General features: G+C 56.6%; 1 protein-coding gene across 2 annotated transcripts; it reads right to left on the bottom strand.

Annotated features, from left to right (window-relative positions):
* Positions 1 to 732: 732 nt before the first annotated feature.
* Positions 733 to 17380, bottom strand: LOC138813770 (lysosomal alpha-mannosidase-like). Of its 2 annotated transcripts, none has more exons than XM_070002181.1 (24): positions 17267 to 17380; positions 16291 to 16393; positions 16047 to 16220; positions 15666 to 15859; positions 13849 to 13981; positions 13150 to 13295; positions 11389 to 11505; positions 9970 to 10052; positions 9746 to 9866; positions 9278 to 9356; positions 9038 to 9147; positions 8442 to 8549; positions 7892 to 8008; positions 6836 to 7021; positions 5224 to 5321; positions 5007 to 5124; positions 3829 to 3947; positions 3648 to 3749; positions 3404 to 3491; positions 3197 to 3277; positions 2373 to 2600; positions 1641 to 1796; positions 1455 to 1557; positions 733 to 927 (listed from the first exon to the last, which is right to left on the bottom strand). In XM_070002181.1, exons 1-24 carry the CDS (start codon positions 17363 to 17365, stop codon positions 818 to 820), a joined length of 2973 nt encoding a protein of 990 aa, XP_069858282.1. In that variant the 5' UTR covers positions 17366 to 17380; the 3' UTR covers positions 733 to 817. The 2 variants fall into 2 exon arrangements, with proteins under 2 accessions (XP_069858282.1, XP_069858281.1); XM_070002180.1 differs by having other exon boundaries at positions 9970 to 10055.
* Positions 17381 to 17651: the final 271 nt, after the last annotated feature.

The following is a 17651-nucleotide window of genomic DNA, read 5'->3' on the forward strand; positions in this document are numbered from 1 at the left end:
AAATACTCCTAAACAATCATTTAAACACGTGTTGATGTATTATTAAATCAATAAGATTTTATATTTCTAGCTCAAAAGTTGGACCCATGGGCAAATTGAAATGTAATTCAATTCAATTTAAGGATGTTTGAGAGGTTGTTCTTTGTTTTGTTTGCAGTACTAGGCATCAAACCCAGGGCCTTTTACATGCAGGGTAAGTGCTGTAGAACTGAGCTACACCCCAAAGAATCAGCATAAGTGTGTTGAATGGTAACCCTTTGTACAGTTGCTTAAAGATAATTTAGAGGGAAAAGAAATCAGCATGTGAAGAACAAGAACAAGCACAGGGCAACAGACAACTCTGGGACCCATATCCCAGCGCTCTAGAAACAGAAGCAGGGCAATCACACGTTCCAGGCCAGCCTCGTCTACATAGACTATCTCAAAACACGATGTTTCAGGGAGTCTTATCCAGCAGACCCCATGTAGTGTGACAGCTAGATGAAGACACCTTCCTTAGGAATCTGGCCTTGCCCGAGGGAGGGTCCGTTTGGGGACGGTAACTGCCTAGTCTCTTCCCCATGGTCTGACCACATGCCTTACATTATTACGCTTAATAGGAATTACTTCTCCTTGTCCTGGTTCTGATGAAGGCATCAGCCGATCCCACATAAGGTGAAGGCTGTCTGCTGCCCTTTCTGGGTCACGCATTCTGCTCCCCCCAGCAAAGCAACACACATAGTCACTACAAACGCGGCTCTTAGTATTGGCATTTTAATGGCTTTTGTGAGTGGAAGCAGCTGGGGGAGGAGGGAGGCCTGCCCCTCTCCCAGCAGCCCTAGCTGTCCCTTTTCCATTGCACTTGGGCCAGAAAGGTTCGGATCTCCATGGGCTGCAGGGTGACTGAGGCAGGGTCCAGGACGGGCGGAGTGGGGTGGGCGATGGGGCCTGTGATGAACAGGAGGGAAGGGATGAGTCTGGGATGCCCCATTAGGCACCCGCCTCTGGGCTGAACACCTCCATACCGTCCAAATATGTCCTAAGCCTCACCCCACCCCAAGGACCCCCCAGTCTCCCCTATTTTAAGCTCCTCCTCTTACAGCCTGACAGACCCCAGAGATGGTAAGCACCATCCCAGAACCACACTGGCAGACTCTTAAATCCTGGGTGCACTACTAGTCTACAAGGCCTATTAGAGGAGAGGGGTAATCAGTGCTTGAGCTCAGGGCCTAGGCACTGTCCCTCAGCATTTTACTCAGGGCTAGCGTATTCTACTTGAGCCACCGCTCCACTTCTGGCTTTTGTGCTGGTAACTAGAAAAAAAAAAGTCTCCTGGACTTTGCTGCCCTGGCTGGCTTTGAACCTGGATCCTCAGATCTCAGCCTCCTGTGTGGCTAGGATTACAAGGCATGAGCCACCAAACACTTGTGACCCTTAAACCCCTAGCCTGGATCTGCTAGGTCCTACGTCCGCACCAGTATTTGGTGTCCACTTGAGCCTGGAAGCGCTGGCCCGGGGCTGGTTGGCCGCCAGCGTGGTTTCCTGCAGGTGGATGATGGTGAAGGCGGAGAACAGGTTCTGCGGGAAGCAGATGGGCCCAGTTTTCATCTCTGCCCCGTCTGGCCCCATTCCCATCTCTGCCGCACCTCCTCCCTCCTCACCTGCAAGTCCAAGGTCACAGGGGCGCTCAGGTTGCGGCGGGAGTCCTCTCCCTTGGCGAACTGGTGCTCCAAGCGCAGCAGCACCGTCTCTGGGCCCCAGCGGGCCAGTGTCAGCAGGTGCACCGAGGGCGGCAGCTCCCTGCGCAGCCCTGAGTACTGCAGGGGGCGGGCGACGTCAGGGCGGGGCCTCAGTAGAGAGGCGGGGCTCAGCTGCCCTCAGAAGTGTGACTGACAGGTCGGGGTTGGAAGGGTGTTGGGGGCGGGACTTGGTCAGAGGTGGGCGGGGCGTAGCCCAGGCACGGCCCAGACTCCACCAAAAAGTCCAGGCAGGTCTCTGAAGGGAGACACGCAGCCACACTTAGCAAAACGGGGTCCTCGCTTGGGATAAGCCCCCGCCGTGCAGGTCAGAGTCAGGTGCAAGTCAGAGGAAGGGGCGGACATGACCTGGAGGAGCCGGGGCTGGCCCAGGCCGCACAGCCTTGGGCAGGGGAGGGTAACAGGTGAGGCTGCGGCGGTGTGGGCAGGCTGGGTGCGTACCGGGTCTAGGTGGGTTGACAATGAGCTGACACAGGGCGAGGTCTGCGCAGTGTGGAGCTGACACAAAGGGGCGGGTCTGGTCCAAGGGGCTGAGACAAGGGGGCGGGGCAGCCCGTGGTCTCCCCCGGGCTTGTTGGAAGTGCCAGATGGGGTCCCACTTCAGTCCAGTCCTCCACCCGCCCTGCCTGCCCTCACCTGAGTCTGAGGGATGGCCTCAGGGTGGTAGGTGGTGCCATGACCGGAGGACAGCACTACTTGGGGGGCCAGGACCACCTCCTCAGCCAGAAGCCGGTGCCCAGCAGCTGCTCTGCCCACCCTGTCCAGAAGTACAAGGTGGCGTCCTCGAACCACCTGCCCGCTCCCCAGCTCCAGCAGCGGCTCCCCGACTCCCCGGGAATCATCCTCCAGCAGCCTTCGGTGCACCTGGGCGGAGAGTGGCCAGGACACGGTGAGCATCTCCAGGGTATCTCGGGGCCAGTAATTTGGACTTTTCAAGAGAAACAGTAGAGGAAAGAAGGTGTGCGTAGTAGTACCCATCTGTAATCCCAACACTCAGGAGGCTGAGGCAGGAGGATCTTGGTTGGGCTCTGTCTCAATTAGCAAACAAGAGAGGCAAACAAGAGGAACATCGATGGTTTGAAGCAGTCTGCACATTAAAAATCGAAGAAACTCTCATCTCCAATTAGCAAAAAGCCAAAGCAGTTCAAGTAGTAGAGCACCACCCTTGAGGGAAAGTACCAAGCACAAGCACAAGGCCCTGAGTTCAAGTCCTAGTACTGACATGAAAACAGAATATCCCAAGATCCAGCAGGAGGATAATATGGGGACAGAAGCCTGTCTTTTTTGTGTGTGTGTGAAAATACTGTACAGAGGGGTCACAATTACATGGGCAAGATAATGAGTACATTTCTTACCAACACTGTAGCCTCCTCCTTTGTTTCCCCTTCCCTTCCCTTCCCATCCTCTCCCCACCCCCCCCCACCCCCAGAAGCCTGTCTTGAATGCCATCAGCCACTCACCATGAGCTCCAGCGAGCCGTCCTGCAGGCTGCTGCCCCCCTGGGAGCGGTCAGTGAGCACCGTCAGCTGTGTGGCCCCATCCTGGGGGCAAGGAGTGAAGGACAAGGGAGAATGAAGGGCTGTCCGTCTGCTCTAGTATTAGGGAGATGCTGGGAATACAGGGAGACACACACACACTGCAGGGCGATTACATGAGGAACCGGGTACCGTGATATAAATTCGGCTGTTGACAGGATAATAGTTTCCAGCCACTGGCTCTGTCTGGTTCAGTTTCCAAGTAGGTCGATAATCCCGCCTGGGTCGGGTGATTTGGTCAAAGATGGTATCGGGCTCCTCCATTTCTCTCCTTCCCTCCCTCCTTCCTGTGATCAGCAAATTCCCACACCTCCCTGGAGGCCCAACACACCCCCTCCCCCCATCCCCCATCCCATGGGGTTCCCAGCCTCCCTACCTCCTCTCCAGGATCTCCCGGCCATTGCTGTCTGTGTAGAAGCGGCCCTTGGTGTTCAGCCGGGTGTCAAAGCGGCTGATGACCTCCTTCCCCCAGCCATCGCTGTGCCCAAAGGGATGGCAAGGTTAAGCCTGGCCGGGGCCCTTATTCCCCCACCCCAGTCCCAGCCTGGGCCACTCACTCAAGAGGGATCGGTCCCACCGTCCACTCCAACTCCAGGTGGCGCTGTCTCAGGTACAGACGAATCACCTGGGAACACCAGGCTGAAAAGTTCTGGTGTATTTCCTGCACTAAGGGCGTCTACAAAGACCAGGGAGAGAGCAAGTCAGCCTGCACTAGCTCAGGAGAGCCCTGCAAAGGCTCCCCACCCTGTTCTAAGAACCCCAGAGACCTATGTCGGAGGTCATGCTACCAACCAGCCACCTCTCTTCCCACCAGAGTCAATATTACTGTGTAGATTATTTTTTAGAGGGGGGGGTCATATATATGTAGTGTAAGGAATAGAACCCAGGGCCTCACAAATGGCAGCCAAGAGTTGTATCAAGAGTTGTGGGAATACAGCCCTAAGCCCAAGATGTCAACTACCAATGTGGTTGGATTGTTTAAGCAGCTGCACTTGGGTCTCCCCCATTCACCCCAATTTCCACCATTACATCCAATCCTGACACCTACAGATATTAAGGACAACTACTTCTTTGATTTTTAATTTATTATTGTGCCAGTCTTGGGGATTGAACCCAGGGCCTAGGTGCTCTCCCTGAGCTTTTTTCATCAAGGCTAGTGCTCTACCACTTGAGCCACAGTGCTGCTTCTGGCTTTTTGCTGGTTAACTGGAAGTAGGAATCTCACAGACTTGCCTGCCATGGCTGACTGTGAACCTCAATCCTGAGATCCCAGCTTTCTGAAGAACTAGGATTACAGGTGTGAATCACTATTTTTTTGAGCCAGTACTGGGGTTTGAACTCAGAGCCTTGCATTCTCATTTGGCTTTTTTGCTCAAGGCTGGTGCTTTTACCACTTGGGCCACAGCTCCACTTCTGGCTCTTGACTGATTTACTGGGGGTTCAAAATCTTAGGGACTTTTCTGCCCAGACTAGATTCAATCTGCAGCCCTCAGACCTCAGGCTCCTGAGTGGCTAGGATGACAGGGGTGAGGTACCAGAGCCTGGCCTGCTGGCCTCTTACACAAGCAGCTACGAACACTGGCCTTAGAGAAGACCCCTGGGTCGGACCCCATCTCTAAGAAAATGTAAACTCTCGCCACATCTGCACCCTCCCTTTGCACATCACATTTCCGGGTACCACCACACCCACCCCCTCCCAACTCCAAATGTCCACTCATCAACCCTGTCTCCAGACCTTCACCACGCGCGTCCGGGCCCAGCGGCTCACGGGCATTGGTCTCTTTTGGCTGGGTCTGAAGATGTAGGCACCAGATGCCTGCATGCTTTCCTTGTTACCTGTACTGGCGTTGTACCTGCAGCCAGAGCAGAGCAGAGCAGAGTCGGATAAAGGAACTCGGCTCTGTGTGAACCCTTCCACCGCCCGTGACCCCAGCCCGGTGGTCTTCCCTCACCAAAAGAATCCTTGGTCCACAGGAAGCCAGAGTTTCTGGTCTATATTCTCAATCTTCATCAATAACCCTGTGTCAGGGTTGAAGGTAGCCCGGATGTACTGAGCAGGGAAGGGTGGACAGTGGGAAATGTCCATCACGTGAGCCAATGGCAACTCCAACCTCCTTCACCCTGATCCTCAATCTAGTCATGGCTCTCCAGGATGAACTGGGCCCTTGCAGGTCCCCACTTCTGTGTCCCCACACCTGGTTAATCCTGCTGCAGCCACATCACACCTGTGACATGCTGAGTCCAATCAAAGCCTTCATCTGCTCCAAGCCACGGCCACCTTGAGCATCTCACACGGGAGCTGCCGACTAGGACCCTGGAGATTTTTAGGGGCCCATGGAAGTATTTTTATTTCTTTTAGAATCCAAAGGAAGCAGGGATGGGATTATAGCTCAGTAGTAGAGTAATTGCCTATCATGTGTGAGGCCTGGGGTTTGATCACTAGCAACACACACACACACACACACACACACACACAGGCCTATAATCCTAGCATTTTATGAGACTGAGGACAGGAGGATTGCAGTTCTAGGCCACCCTAGGAGATACCTAGAGCTAGGCACAGGGAGCATCTGTCATCCTAAGCCAGAGAGGATGCTGACACTGGAAGGATTGTGGTGCCAGACCCAAGCAAGGTGCAGGCCAGGTGGGAAGCAGGACCCTATCTCAAAAATAACCAGTGAAGAGCTAGAGATGCCAGCCTAGCAAGCGCAAGGCCCTGATTTCAAACTCCAGTAGATTGTGAAGTGAGGATCCAGGTTCAAAGCCAGCCAGAGCAAGAAAGTCCCATGTGACTCTTATCTCCAATTAACCGCCAAAGAGCCAGAAGTAGAGCTGTGTTTCAGGTGATAAGAGCAGTAGCCTTGAATGAAAAAGGGAAGGGACAGCACCCAGACCCTGAGTTCAAGCCCTAGAAGCAACAACACAAACACACACATATACCAAGAAAGAAAGAGAGAGAGAGAAGAGAATGCAAAGAAAACTTGAATAGAGCAACAATGAGCATATTACAAGATGACTATACTTGTCTTCCTAATCATCACAAAATACAATGTTGAGTAATTTTTACGTAAGGTAAAAGTACAAAGGTAAGAATCTAAGGCCTATGACAGTATCTTTTGTTTTTGTATTTGGGGTGCTGGGAATAGAATCCATGGCCTCATATATACTAAGTGTTCTACTACTGAGCCATGCCCCCTACATCTGAGCCATGCCCTAAGCCTCCACTGCCCCTCACCCCCCCACCTTCTCCACTCCCCACCCCCACTTCTGCTAGGTCATACCTCCTATTGCCCAGTCACACCCCCAGCCAGAAATCTCTTACCTTAAAAGTCACTTTCACTCCCTTGATCCTCCTGCCCTAAAATTACACACACACACACACACACACACACACACACACACACACACACACACAGCCACACCTGTCAATCACCACTAATTGCCACACCAGATCCTCACAACAGCCCCAGGAAACATACCAAGGCTCAGATGAAGGTCACTCAGCAAATCACTCTAGGACACACACAATCATGGAGAGAAAATGGGGTTCCAAAAGGCCCTCACCTCATTCTTGATGACCAAGACCTGGCCTTGGGATATCTGGGGTCTGACAGCCTTTGTGCGGGCCTTGGGGCGCCGGCTGGACACACGGGCTACTGAGTAGATGCTGAAGCCCAACGCAGGCACCCGGGCTGCAAACAGTAGCTCTGAGAGGTCCTCCTGATGATAGAAGCCGGGAAGGACCACCACCTTAAGTGAGAGAGGAGGGAACCAAGTCAAGCTGTGCCGACACCTGCAGAACTCTTAACAGGGGAGGAGGGCAAGGAGTAGATGGGGAAAAGAAATCGAGGCGTCATGATTGGCAGGGGAAGATTTCAAGAGAAGCAGGCTGGGGGTGTAGCTCAGTGGCACAGCCCTTGCCTGGCATGCCAAGACCTTGGGTTCATCCCCAGCATGAAGCAGCAGATAGACGGGAGGAGGAACAAGGAGGGAAGAAGGATAAAAGGCGGTAGAGGAGGAGGTGGTGGAAAAGGAGGATTCCCAAGGAGTGGGAGCCTACAGGGAGGGTACAGATGAGGACTTGGGGAGAAGTCATTGAGAAAGGAAAGACTCTTGAGATCGGGATTGAGCAGTCAGGGAGGAGACCTTCAGGAGTCAAAGGCAATTTCCTGGGAGGAAGAAGACATGGCTGGTCACACCTGTAATCAATCCCCAGCATGTTGGAGATTAAAGGAGGAGGGTTAGAAGTTCTGGGCCAACCTTGGCTATATAAGAAGACAGGCCAGAAAAAGTAATTTAAAAATAAAGAGAGAGGAGAAAAAAAAAAGAAGGGAGGGAGGGAGGAACTAGTAGCCCACATTGGCCTCGACCATACAATCCTTCTTCCTCAGCCTCACAAGTGCTGTGATTACAAATCGGCACACCACAACCAGCCCTGGAAGTGTGTGTATGGGGGTGAGGGAGATTTAAAAGATGGGCTACTCTTTGGAAGATGTTCCAAAGGTGGAGGGGGTGGTATTATGGGACAATGGAGGAAAATAGAGAGGGAGACAGATTCAAGGTAGAGATCTACATAAGCAGCAGGGAGGAATGCCCAGGGAGAGGTCCAAATGGGCTTACTGCACTGGGCACAGTCTTGCCATCGGGATCGTTGACAGCAAAAGCGCCTTCACTGACCGGCAGCCGAACCATATGGTCCACCGTCCTCCCCAGGGGATTGTATATGATGACCTGGAACTACAGGGGAAGTTGGAGAGGGCCTGGGTCATATCACATCCTCTTCAAACCCTCCTAACCTAACAGGGGGAACATATTCCAGGTTCACCGCCCCTAAAGATGGTACACACACACACACACACACACACACACACACACAGGCCTGAGATCTAAGGATCAAGGTTCGAAGCCAACCCAGGCAGAAAAAGCCTCTTCTGAGACTCATCTCCAATTCACCATCCAAAACAAAGCTGAAAGTGGAGCCGTGGCCCAAGTGGCAGAGAGCCAACCTTGAGCGTTAAAAGCCAAATGAGAGCGTGAGGCTCAGAGCTCAACACACAGCAAATACAATAATGCCACCGCCCCATCTTCTGCACCCCAGGCCCAGGCCCTCCTCTGCCTGCCCGGGGGTCCTCGGGCCTTGCTCCCGGGGTCCCACCCCTCCCTGACTCACGCGCGAGGCTGATTGGCTGAGGGGACACACGCTGACGTTGAGGCTCCGGCAGAACGAGAAGACCTCCTTGAAGCCGCTCAGCCGCGACAGCGCGTTGCTCAGGAGAACCTGGGAGAAGCGCCAAGCCCCGCCCTCAGCTGAGTCTCCGCCCCCCTGAAGCCCCGCCCCGCTGCCTGGGCTCCACGGGGTTCCTACAGCCCCTGTAAGCTCCGCTACCCTAGGCCACGCCCCACGCCCTCTCCACTTATCTCCTCTGAGGCCCCGCCCTGTTCCCCTGCTCCTCTCAAGGCCCCTCCCCTAGAAGCTCCATTAGGCTCCACCTCTACCCTAAACCACGCCCCATACCTTCTCCACCACTATCCCCAGGCCCTTCCCCTGAGGCTGCGCCCTGTGCTGTTCCTCCCAAAAGCCCCGCCCCCACAAGCCCTCCCAGGCTCTTAACCACGCCCACACTGGCTCCACCACTTACATCCCACACCTGCTGAGGACCCGCCCCCACAGGCCTTCTAAGTCCCACCCACCGCCCCAAGGCACGCCCACTCGTGCATTTGTGGTCCGATTCGGTCCCGCCTCTTCCGGGCTCCGCCCCCGCACACCTCGCAGGGCCCCCAGCCGGCCGCCAGCTGCCATGCGTAGTCGTCCGTCACGTGCTGCTTCGCGGTGCCGCTGACCGCGTCGTGATGCTGGAGCACGGCCATGGCCTCCTCTGCCAGCACGAAGTCGGGCAGCGTGAGGGCCCGGCAGAACTCTCCGCCCGGACCCCGAGAGACGCGAAACGGCCGGGGTGTGTTCGTAGGGGCTTTGGGAAGGGACCCCAGGGGCGGCCCGACACCTACGGAGCGGCGCGCTGCTTCCCGCGCCGTACGGCCCCGCGGCGGCCGCCGGGCCCGCCAGCGCCTCCAGCTGATTGCACACCTGGGAAGGGGGGAGGGGGGAGGGGGCATGCTGGGCACCGCCCCGCCGGCCTCCCGCGCCCCCCGGCCCCCCCGCCCCCCATCCCCCCCGCCCCTCCCCGCCTCCCGCGCCCCGCCCCTCCTCGTCTCCCGCGCCCCCCGCGCCCCCTCCCCCCCCCGCCGGCCTCCCCTTTCCCCCGCCACCCCCCATCCCCCCCGCCCCTCCCCGCCTCCCGCGCCCCGCCCCTCCTCGTCTCCCGCGCCCCCTCCCCCCCCCGCCGGCCTCCCCTTTCCCCCCGCCACCCCCCATCCCCCCCGCCCCTCTCCGCCTCCCGCGCCCCCCCCCGCCCCGCCGGCCTCCCCCATCCCCCCCCCGCCCCTCCCCGCCTCCCGCGCCCCGCGCCCTCCCACCTGCAGGAAGTTGTAGCTGAGCCGCTCGTAGCGTTTGAGAGCCGGCCTGCTGGAAAAATAGCCGGTCCAGAACATGTGGGGGCCGTCGGCGTAGGGAAAGAAGTCGTCCTCCTTCACCGACCTGCACAGCCGGGGCTCTGAGGGCAGGAGCGAGGCCCGCAGGGCTGCCCACACACCCCTGCTGCCCAGCCCCCACAGCCCACCCCCACAGCACCCACGAATACCAGGTGAGATTGGCCTTGTTCAGCTCCCAGAGATAACAAGCAGGAGTGGAGTAGAGAACATGGACGCGGCTCCCGTCCACCTGCTGCTGGAGGGAGTCAGATGTGAACCTCTGGCCTCGGGGTAGGGCCTGTGTGTACAGCGCTGCTCCCAAGAGTGTGTTCGCTAAATACACCCCGCATGCACGTGCTAGTACTGGGGCTTAAACTCATGGCTGGGCACTGTCTCTAAGCTTTTTCCCTCGAGGATGGGGCTTTACCATTGGAGCCACAGCTCCACTTTGTTTTTTTCTGGTTCATTGGAAGATAAGAGTCTTGTGGACTTTCCTGTCCAGGCTGGCTTTGAACTGGGATTCTCAGTTCTAAGCCTCCTGAGTAGCTAGGATTACAGGTGTGAACAACCCGTGTTGGATCAAGTACGGCTGGCTGTTTTTCTTTCTTTTTGGGGGTGATGCTGGGTCTAGAACCCAGGGCCTTGAGCATGCTAAGCACACTATCACTCAACTACTTACATGATGTGACTTCTATTATGAATGAAGGCTTATTTATTTATATATTTTTCTCTTTGGCAGTCCTGGATTTCATTGCTCTATTGAGCCACACTCCTAATCATTTTTGCTCTAGTTTCTTTTTCAGATTGGATCTTGCACTTTTTGCCCGGTGGGCAGGCACAATTTTCCTAAAATCTTCCAACCTCCATTTCTCCCATAACTGAGATTACAGATATGAACCACCATGCCCTACCTGGGGCCTCACTCTGAACTTCAGGGAGGTAAAGAAGCAAGGCAACCTCCATGCTCGTGTTGTACCCAGTGTACTACAGGTGCTGAAGAAACATTTGTGTGAAGGAATTCCTACGGGTGTATACACACATTTACACAGGCACAAGCATACACATACACAGAGGTATCATTAGGCATTCTTTTCTTTTTGGCAATACCAGGGCTTGAACTCAAGCCAAGCAGGCATTACACTACTTGAACCATAGTCCCAGCCTTCAGTAGCCTTGAAAGTCTGTGTCTAGGACTTCTCCCCAGGTTACCAGAACTCTAAAATGTTCAGGTTTCATGCGTAAAATCACTGCCCCTCAACTGGGTGCCAGTGGCTCATGCCTGTAATTCTAGCTACTCAGGAAGATGAAACATGAGGATCCCAGTTCAAAGCCAGCCTAGGCAAGAAAGCGTACTAGACTGAGTTCAAGCACCAGAACCAGCCCCACTTCCTTACCCCCCCCCCAAAAAAAAATCTGCCCTTCCCACCATGTCAATAAGTACTGGGACATCCCATCATACACTGAACCTCCAGCTCTGTAAACCAAAGCCACCCTTTTCTCTTTAAAACTTAGACACTTACAAAGGTCCAGGGATAGCAAGGTGATTCTCACACATGCGCACAAAGGTACCACAGGGCGGGCACACTCACCTCTTCATTGACCAGCCGAATGAGCTTGTCCAGGTTCTCGAACCACAAGTTGGCCTTCTCATATTGGAAGTCGGAGCCCATGGTCATCACCGTGTGCTTGGTGCGGTAGTACTGGCCCTGGAGGCCAGAAAGGAGTCCTCAAACCAGAGTCCTGGACCTCCTATGTCTAGCTGGTTCTCTACATGGCCAAGAATATATACGGGAGTGAAGCCTGGTGATACATGCCTGTATTCCCAGCTACTTGGGAGCAGAGGTAGGAAGGTCATGGATTAAAGCAAAATCATGAGACCCTATCTAGAGGGTAGGAGGGAACTAAATGACAGTGTGGCTCGTTTTACAGGGCTTGCCCAAAGGTGAAGACCTGATTTCAAGAAATATACATGGGGGGCTGGGAAGGTAGCTCAGCGGTAGAGTACATGCCTTGCAAGCATGAGGCCCTGGGTTCGATTCCTCAGCACCACATAAACAGAAAAAGCCGGAAGTGGCGCTGTGGCTCCAGTGGTAGAGCACTAGCCTTGAGCTGAAGAGCTGAGGGACAGCGCCCAGGCCCAGAGTTCAGGCCCCATGACCGGCAAAAAAAAAAAAAAAGAAAAAGAAATATACATGGGGCCATAGGAACATAGGTTTAAAAAAAAAAAGCCAGGGCTGGGAAGGTGGCTCAGTGGTAGAGCGCTTGCCTTGCATGCATGAAGCCCTGGGTTCGATTCCCTAGCACCACATAAGCGAAAAGGAAAAAAGCTGGAAGTGGCGCTGTGGCTCAAGTGGTAGAGTGCTAGCCTTGAGCTGAAGAGCTGAGGGACAGCGCCCAGGCCCAGAGTTCAGGCCCACGACCAGACCCAAAAAAAAAAAAAAAAAGCCAGAAGGCAAGGAACTGATGGCTCAGAGCTGTGATCCTAGCTACTCAGGAGGTTGAGATCTGAGGATCTCAGTTCAAAGCCAGCCCAGGTGGAAAAGTTCCCTTAAGACTCTGATCTCCAGTTAACCACTCAAAAACCAGAAGTGGAGCTGTGGCTCAAGTGGTATTGTGCTACCCTTGTGCAAAAGAGCTCAGAGACAGCTCCCAGGCCCTGAATTCAAGGCCAACAACCAACAAATAATAACAAAAGTAATAATAATAGCCAGTGGTATTCAAGTAGGTCTCATGGACCCATAACACAGCTAAGGGCCACTACATCACTGTGCTATGTTTTGGGGGTGTTTCAGTATGTGTTTTGTGTGTCAGGACGGGGACCTGAACTCAAGGCTGATGCTCTAGCACTTGAGCCACAGCTCCACTTCTATCTTTCCTGCCTAGATTGGCTTTTGAACATGATCCTCAGATGTCAACCTCCTGAGTAGCTAAGACTATATGTGAGCCGCCATTACCCAACCTGTTTTACATTTGTTGTTATTTTAGCAGTACAAGGGATAGACTCAAGGCCTCATGCTTTCCCGGCCCACTCCCACTTGGACCACCACCCTTTTTTGCTTTTAGCTTGTTTTTTTAGATAGGATCCCAGCATTTTGCCCTGGTCAGCCTGAACCTTGATTCTCCCATCTCTGCTTCTGAAGTACCTGGGATTATAGGCATGCACCGCCATGTCCAGCTATCATGCTGTTTTACCCATGCTTCTAATGAAGGAGACATGCCATGAAGGAGGTGGCCATGGTGGTAGTGAGTGGAATGGTAACATTTGGTCTCCCTCCTCCTACCCCTTGGGCTGTGGAAAGGCCTCGGTGTATGCTCTACAACCTCCCCAAAGTCCTGGATGCAGGAGTTACCTGAGTCTTAGCCAATTTTAGGAAGTAATGGACCAGCTCGTCGGCGTTGTACTCTGGGCTTTGGGGGTCTTCCACCACAGGCGCGTCCACACACAGTATATCCCAGCACAGATTGTCCGGTGGGTTGTAACCGTTGGGGAGCACACCTGTAAGCCACACTAGGTTCAGGGGAGGGAGATGCTCGATGCCCCACACCTGCCCTGGGCTCAAAGCCTGCCACGACCACCCAGGATGGGCTTCTCCGCCGGGAAGGCCCGCTGCAGAAGGAAAATGGAGGCTCGCGGGCACAAGTCATTCGAAGATTTCTTTTTTCTTTTGATGATTGTGGGGATTGAACCCACAGCCTCACGCTGGCCAGGCAGCCGCTCCACCCCTTGAGTCACAGCTCTAGCCCCTTTTGCGTTGCCTCCTTTAGCCGTAGGATTTCAGTTCATCCCCTGGCTGGTCCGGGCCACCACCCTCCTACCGCCTCCCACGTCCCATGTCCCTGGGGGTGACAGGCCACGTCAAGACGGAGACCAGTCTCCCATTGCAAACATCCCAATCTCCTCCAGGCCCCAGTACAAAGAGTTCTCCGGAGGCAGGACACCGCTTAATGATTAATGGTCTTAGGACAGTATTCACAGATCAGTAAGTCAAGCCAGGATCCTCCCTTGCTTGGGGCCCTGTGACAGCCCTGCCCCCACGCTGGCCCCTCACCTGTGAAGAGGTCAGCAGTGGGTGGCTTCAGGCTGCTGCTGCCCCTCCACAACTGCTCCATCTCTAGCTTTTCCTTCCGCACCTGTTTGTCTTGGTAATCAAGCCGCCCAAAGAAGAAGCCATCAAAGCCCATCTGGGAGTGGGGTGCGAGGGAAAGGATGAATCAATACATGCCCAGCCTCCAACCACCCAGTTCCCCTTGGGAAGGGTGGATGTGAGCACAGAAACTAATTACTGAAACTTAGGAGGCTTCCAGTTTGGGAGTTTGTTCTTTGTGAGGGTAGAGTTATTGGTTCTGCAGGATGGAGCTCTGAATTCCAGGCCTTGCACTGGCCAGGCAGACACTCTACTGCTTGAGCCATGCCACCAGGCCCTTTTGATGCTGCATTCATTTTTTTGGGGTAGAGTCCTCCTCTCCCTTTTTGTCCCTGTCGGCTTCAAAATACCTTTGTCTCTCTCTCTTAGCTAAGATTCAGACGTGAAGCACTATACCTAGTTTATTCATTGAGATGGGTCTCAGTAATGTTTCCCTGGCAGGCTTAGAACTGCAGGCCTCCCAAGTAGCTAGCATTACAGGCCTAATTTTCATTTTGCTTTTTTTTTTTTTTTTTTTTGGTTGGTTGTGGGGCTTGAACTCTTGGCCTGGGCACTGTCCCTTAGCTCTTCAGCTCAAGGCGAGCGCTCTACCACTTTTGCCACAGCACCACTTCTGGTTTTCTGGTGGTTCATTGGAGATAAAAGTCTCATGGACTTTACTGCCCAGGCTGGCTTTGAACTGCAATCTTCAGATCTCAACCTCCTGAGTAGCTAGGATGACAGGGGTGAGCCACCGGTGCCTGGCTTCATTCTGCTTCTTTCTGAGATTGGATCTGGCTATGCAGTCTTTACTGGCCTCACATTAATGATCTTCCTCTGCCTCAAGAGTGCTGGGAAGGTGGCTCAGTGGTAGAGCACTTGCCTTGCATGCATGAGGCCCTGGGTTCAATTCCTCAGTGCCGCATAAGCAGAAGAGGCCAGAAGTGGTGCTATGGCTCAAGTGGTAAAAAAAGTGCTGGGACTGCAAGCATGCATGACCTTGCATGGCAAGGTATCTGAGCTTGGGAAGGACCAGAAGATTCTGCAGGGCAGCTGAGAGGGAGTAGGCCAGACCCATCCCTGCCCTTCAGTTAAAGCTGAAAGGAGACCAGGCTCTGGTGGCTCACACCTGTAATCCTACCAACTCAGAAGGCTAAGATCAAAGGAGCCCGATTGGAAGCCACCAAAGTCCCCAGGAGATTCTTATCTCCAATTAACCACTCAAAAACCAAAAGGGGCCCTAGCTTTGAGCAAAAGAGCTCAGAGACATCGTCCAAGCTCTGAGTTCAAGCCCTGCAACCACCAAAAATAATAGCTGACAGGAGGCTTTCCTCCTCCCGCCTGAGCCTGGAGCATGGAGGGTCAGGGGACAGGAATGGGAGCTGGTTTCAGGATGGGGCCGTTTGTTTTTTGAGGTACTGGAGTGTGAACTGCTTGAGCTGGAACTCAGCTAAGCAGGTGGTCCACCGCTTCAGCCAAGACCCCAGCCCATTAAGGAGGCCGGGTCTGCGCGTGCCACGCGGCTCGAGGTGCAACCACGGTCCTGGCGGGCGGAGGGTGACCAGCCCCCTGGGCAGTCTGGTGAGGGCGAAGGCAACAACTGGACACTGGAGGACTGCGGGGGGGGGGGGCTCAGCAGGCCAGGGTCTCCCTGCGGATGTGGCAGGGGAAGGGCGGGGCCTGACGGCCGGGGAGGAGCCAGTGCGGGCCAGAGGTGAGGCCCAGAGAGGTCAGGATTGCACCTGAGCGAACAGCGAGGCCTGTTCCCGAGAGTGGCCAAAGGGGTCGATGTGCCAGGCCACGCGGGGACGCCCGTCGCTGCCGAACGTGTCCTCCAGAAAGCGCAGCCCGAGGGTCATCTGGTCCACGATGGCGCCGTAGTGGGTGGCCGCCTCGTCGTTCATCACCCAGCCGCCGTTGGCGAACTCCAGGCGTCCTGAGCCAAGAGGCGCGGGCTAGGAGCGCGGGTCCGCGGTCTGGGAAGGGGAGAGGGGCGCTCCCGCTGGGAAGGGGGGGCCTGGGACTGGACGCGCACGGCCGTGGCGGTGCGGAGACGGCTGGGCACGCGCTGCGAGAGCTCGGAGGCGGCTCGGCCTCCTCTTCCGCTTCCTGGGGCCACTCACCCTGGCGCACCAGGTCCCGCACGATCTCCTGCGTTGCGTTGGTCTGCTGGCGCCACCAGCGCGAGAAGAAGGCCATCTCCACGTAGACGAAGCGCCGGGAGGGCTCGGCCGCCAGGGCGGAGAGCACCGAGTCCAGGATGTACTGCACGCCCGCGTGATGCATGTCGTTCCCGACTGTGGACACAGCAACGTCGGGAAGAGCCCGAGGCCGGGCCCCGGGGGGAGAGCCGCCCGCCCTACTCACTGCCGTAGAAGTACTGGTCCACGGTCTTGAGCCAGCCCACGTCATCGTGCGTGTGGGCCAGGAGGTGGACGTTCAGCATGTCCGGCTTCACCGGGGGACATGTCTGCAGGACCCCGAACACACGGGCCGTCAGGGGCCCGCCAGCACTGAGCCAGGCAGGCCACAGGCAAAGCCCCGAGGTCCAGGACGATGGCCTCGGAGCCGGAGAGGCCCGGTCCACTCCCGGCGCCCCTCCCGGCGGCCCCCGTCCACGCCCGGCGCCCCTCCCGGCGCCCCTCCCGGCGGCCCCCCGTCCACGCCCGGCGCCCCTCCAGGCGCCCCTCCCGGCGGCCCCGGTCCACGCCCGCAGCCGGCCCTGCGCGTGGATGTAACGTGGGGTTCGGTGTGTCCCATGCTGGTCCTCGGGCTTGAACCTGGGGCCTTGTGCGCTCGCTCGCCTTTTCTACTCAAGGCTGGCGCTCTACCGCTTGGGCCACGGCTCCCCTTCCGGCTTTTTGCTGGTTCATGGAAAGCAAGGACTTTCGGGTCTAGACCGGCTCAGAACCACGATCCTCAGACCTCGGCCTCCCAAGTGGCCGGGATTACCGGCGAGAGCCGCAGCTGCTGATTCCGTTTTCTCACCAACGACCCTAAGGCTGATTCTTGGCCGAGCAGCAGCGGGACAGCGGAGGGCGGCGCCGCGGCCGCAGGCAGGTGCAGGGGGCGGTGGGGCGCGGCGGCCGGGGCGCCTCCAATCCGGCCGGAAAGGCGGGTGTGCAACAGGCGCCCCGGAGGGGCCCCGGGGCTGGGGCCTCGCGGGACACCGCGTTCCCCGCAGAGACTCCGTCAGAAGGACCCGCGCGCGCCCGCCGGGCCCGGGCGACGGGAGCCCGGAGCCCCAGCCGCACCGCCCTCGGCTCCGCCGCCCGCCCGGCACCGCGGGCCCCCCGCCCCGCCCCGCGACCCCACGCGGGCTCCGTCCCGGTCCTCCACTCACCTGGTAGCCCGCGGCCCGAGCGCCGGGCGCCGCCAGCAACAACAAGAAGAGGAAGCAGAGCGGCGGGCGCCGGGCGCTCCGGCAGCCGCCAGCGGCCATCCTGAAAGCCGGCGCCGGGGAGCCCGCAGTTCCGCCGCCGCCGCCACCGAGGGGCTCCCCGGCCCGGGTAAATCCGGGGAAACGCTCCGCCCCCGAGCCCGGCTCTGCCAATCAGCGACGGGGGCGGGGCCACGGGTGGGCGTGGCGCGGCCGTCGCCCTGGCTACAGCCCGCCTCCTTAGCCCGTAGTTGAGGACAGCGCGGCTGGGGCGGAGCCGCCTTTGGTATCTCGCTGGACCTGGGGCCACGGAGGACCTTGGTCTCCGGCGGAGCCTAGTCAGCTTTTC

This window comes from Dipodomys merriami, unplaced genomic scaffold, assembly GCF_024711535.1.
Source record: "Dipodomys merriami isolate MVZ:Mamm:240054 unplaced genomic scaffold, mDipMer1.0.p SCAF_6, whole genome shotgun sequence".
Lineage (NCBI taxonomy): Eukaryota > Metazoa > Chordata > Mammalia > Rodentia > Heteromyidae > Dipodomys > Dipodomys merriami.

Excerpts from the sequence above, each read along its gene's own strand:
- LOC138813770 (XM_070002180.1), bottom strand. The coding sequence starts at position 17,365 with ATGGCCGCTGGCGGCTGCCGGAGCGCCCGGCGCCCGCCGCTCTGCTTC. Across the intron at positions 10,056-11,388 it reads TTCGGCTGGTCAATGAAGAG|CAGCAGGTGGACGGGAGCCG; the intron begins GTGAGTGTGCCC and ends GACTCCCTCCAG. Across the intron at positions 3,278-3,403 it reads ACAGCCGAATTTATATCACG|GATGGGGCCACACAGCTGAC; the intron begins GTACCCGGTTCC and ends CCTTGCCCCCAG.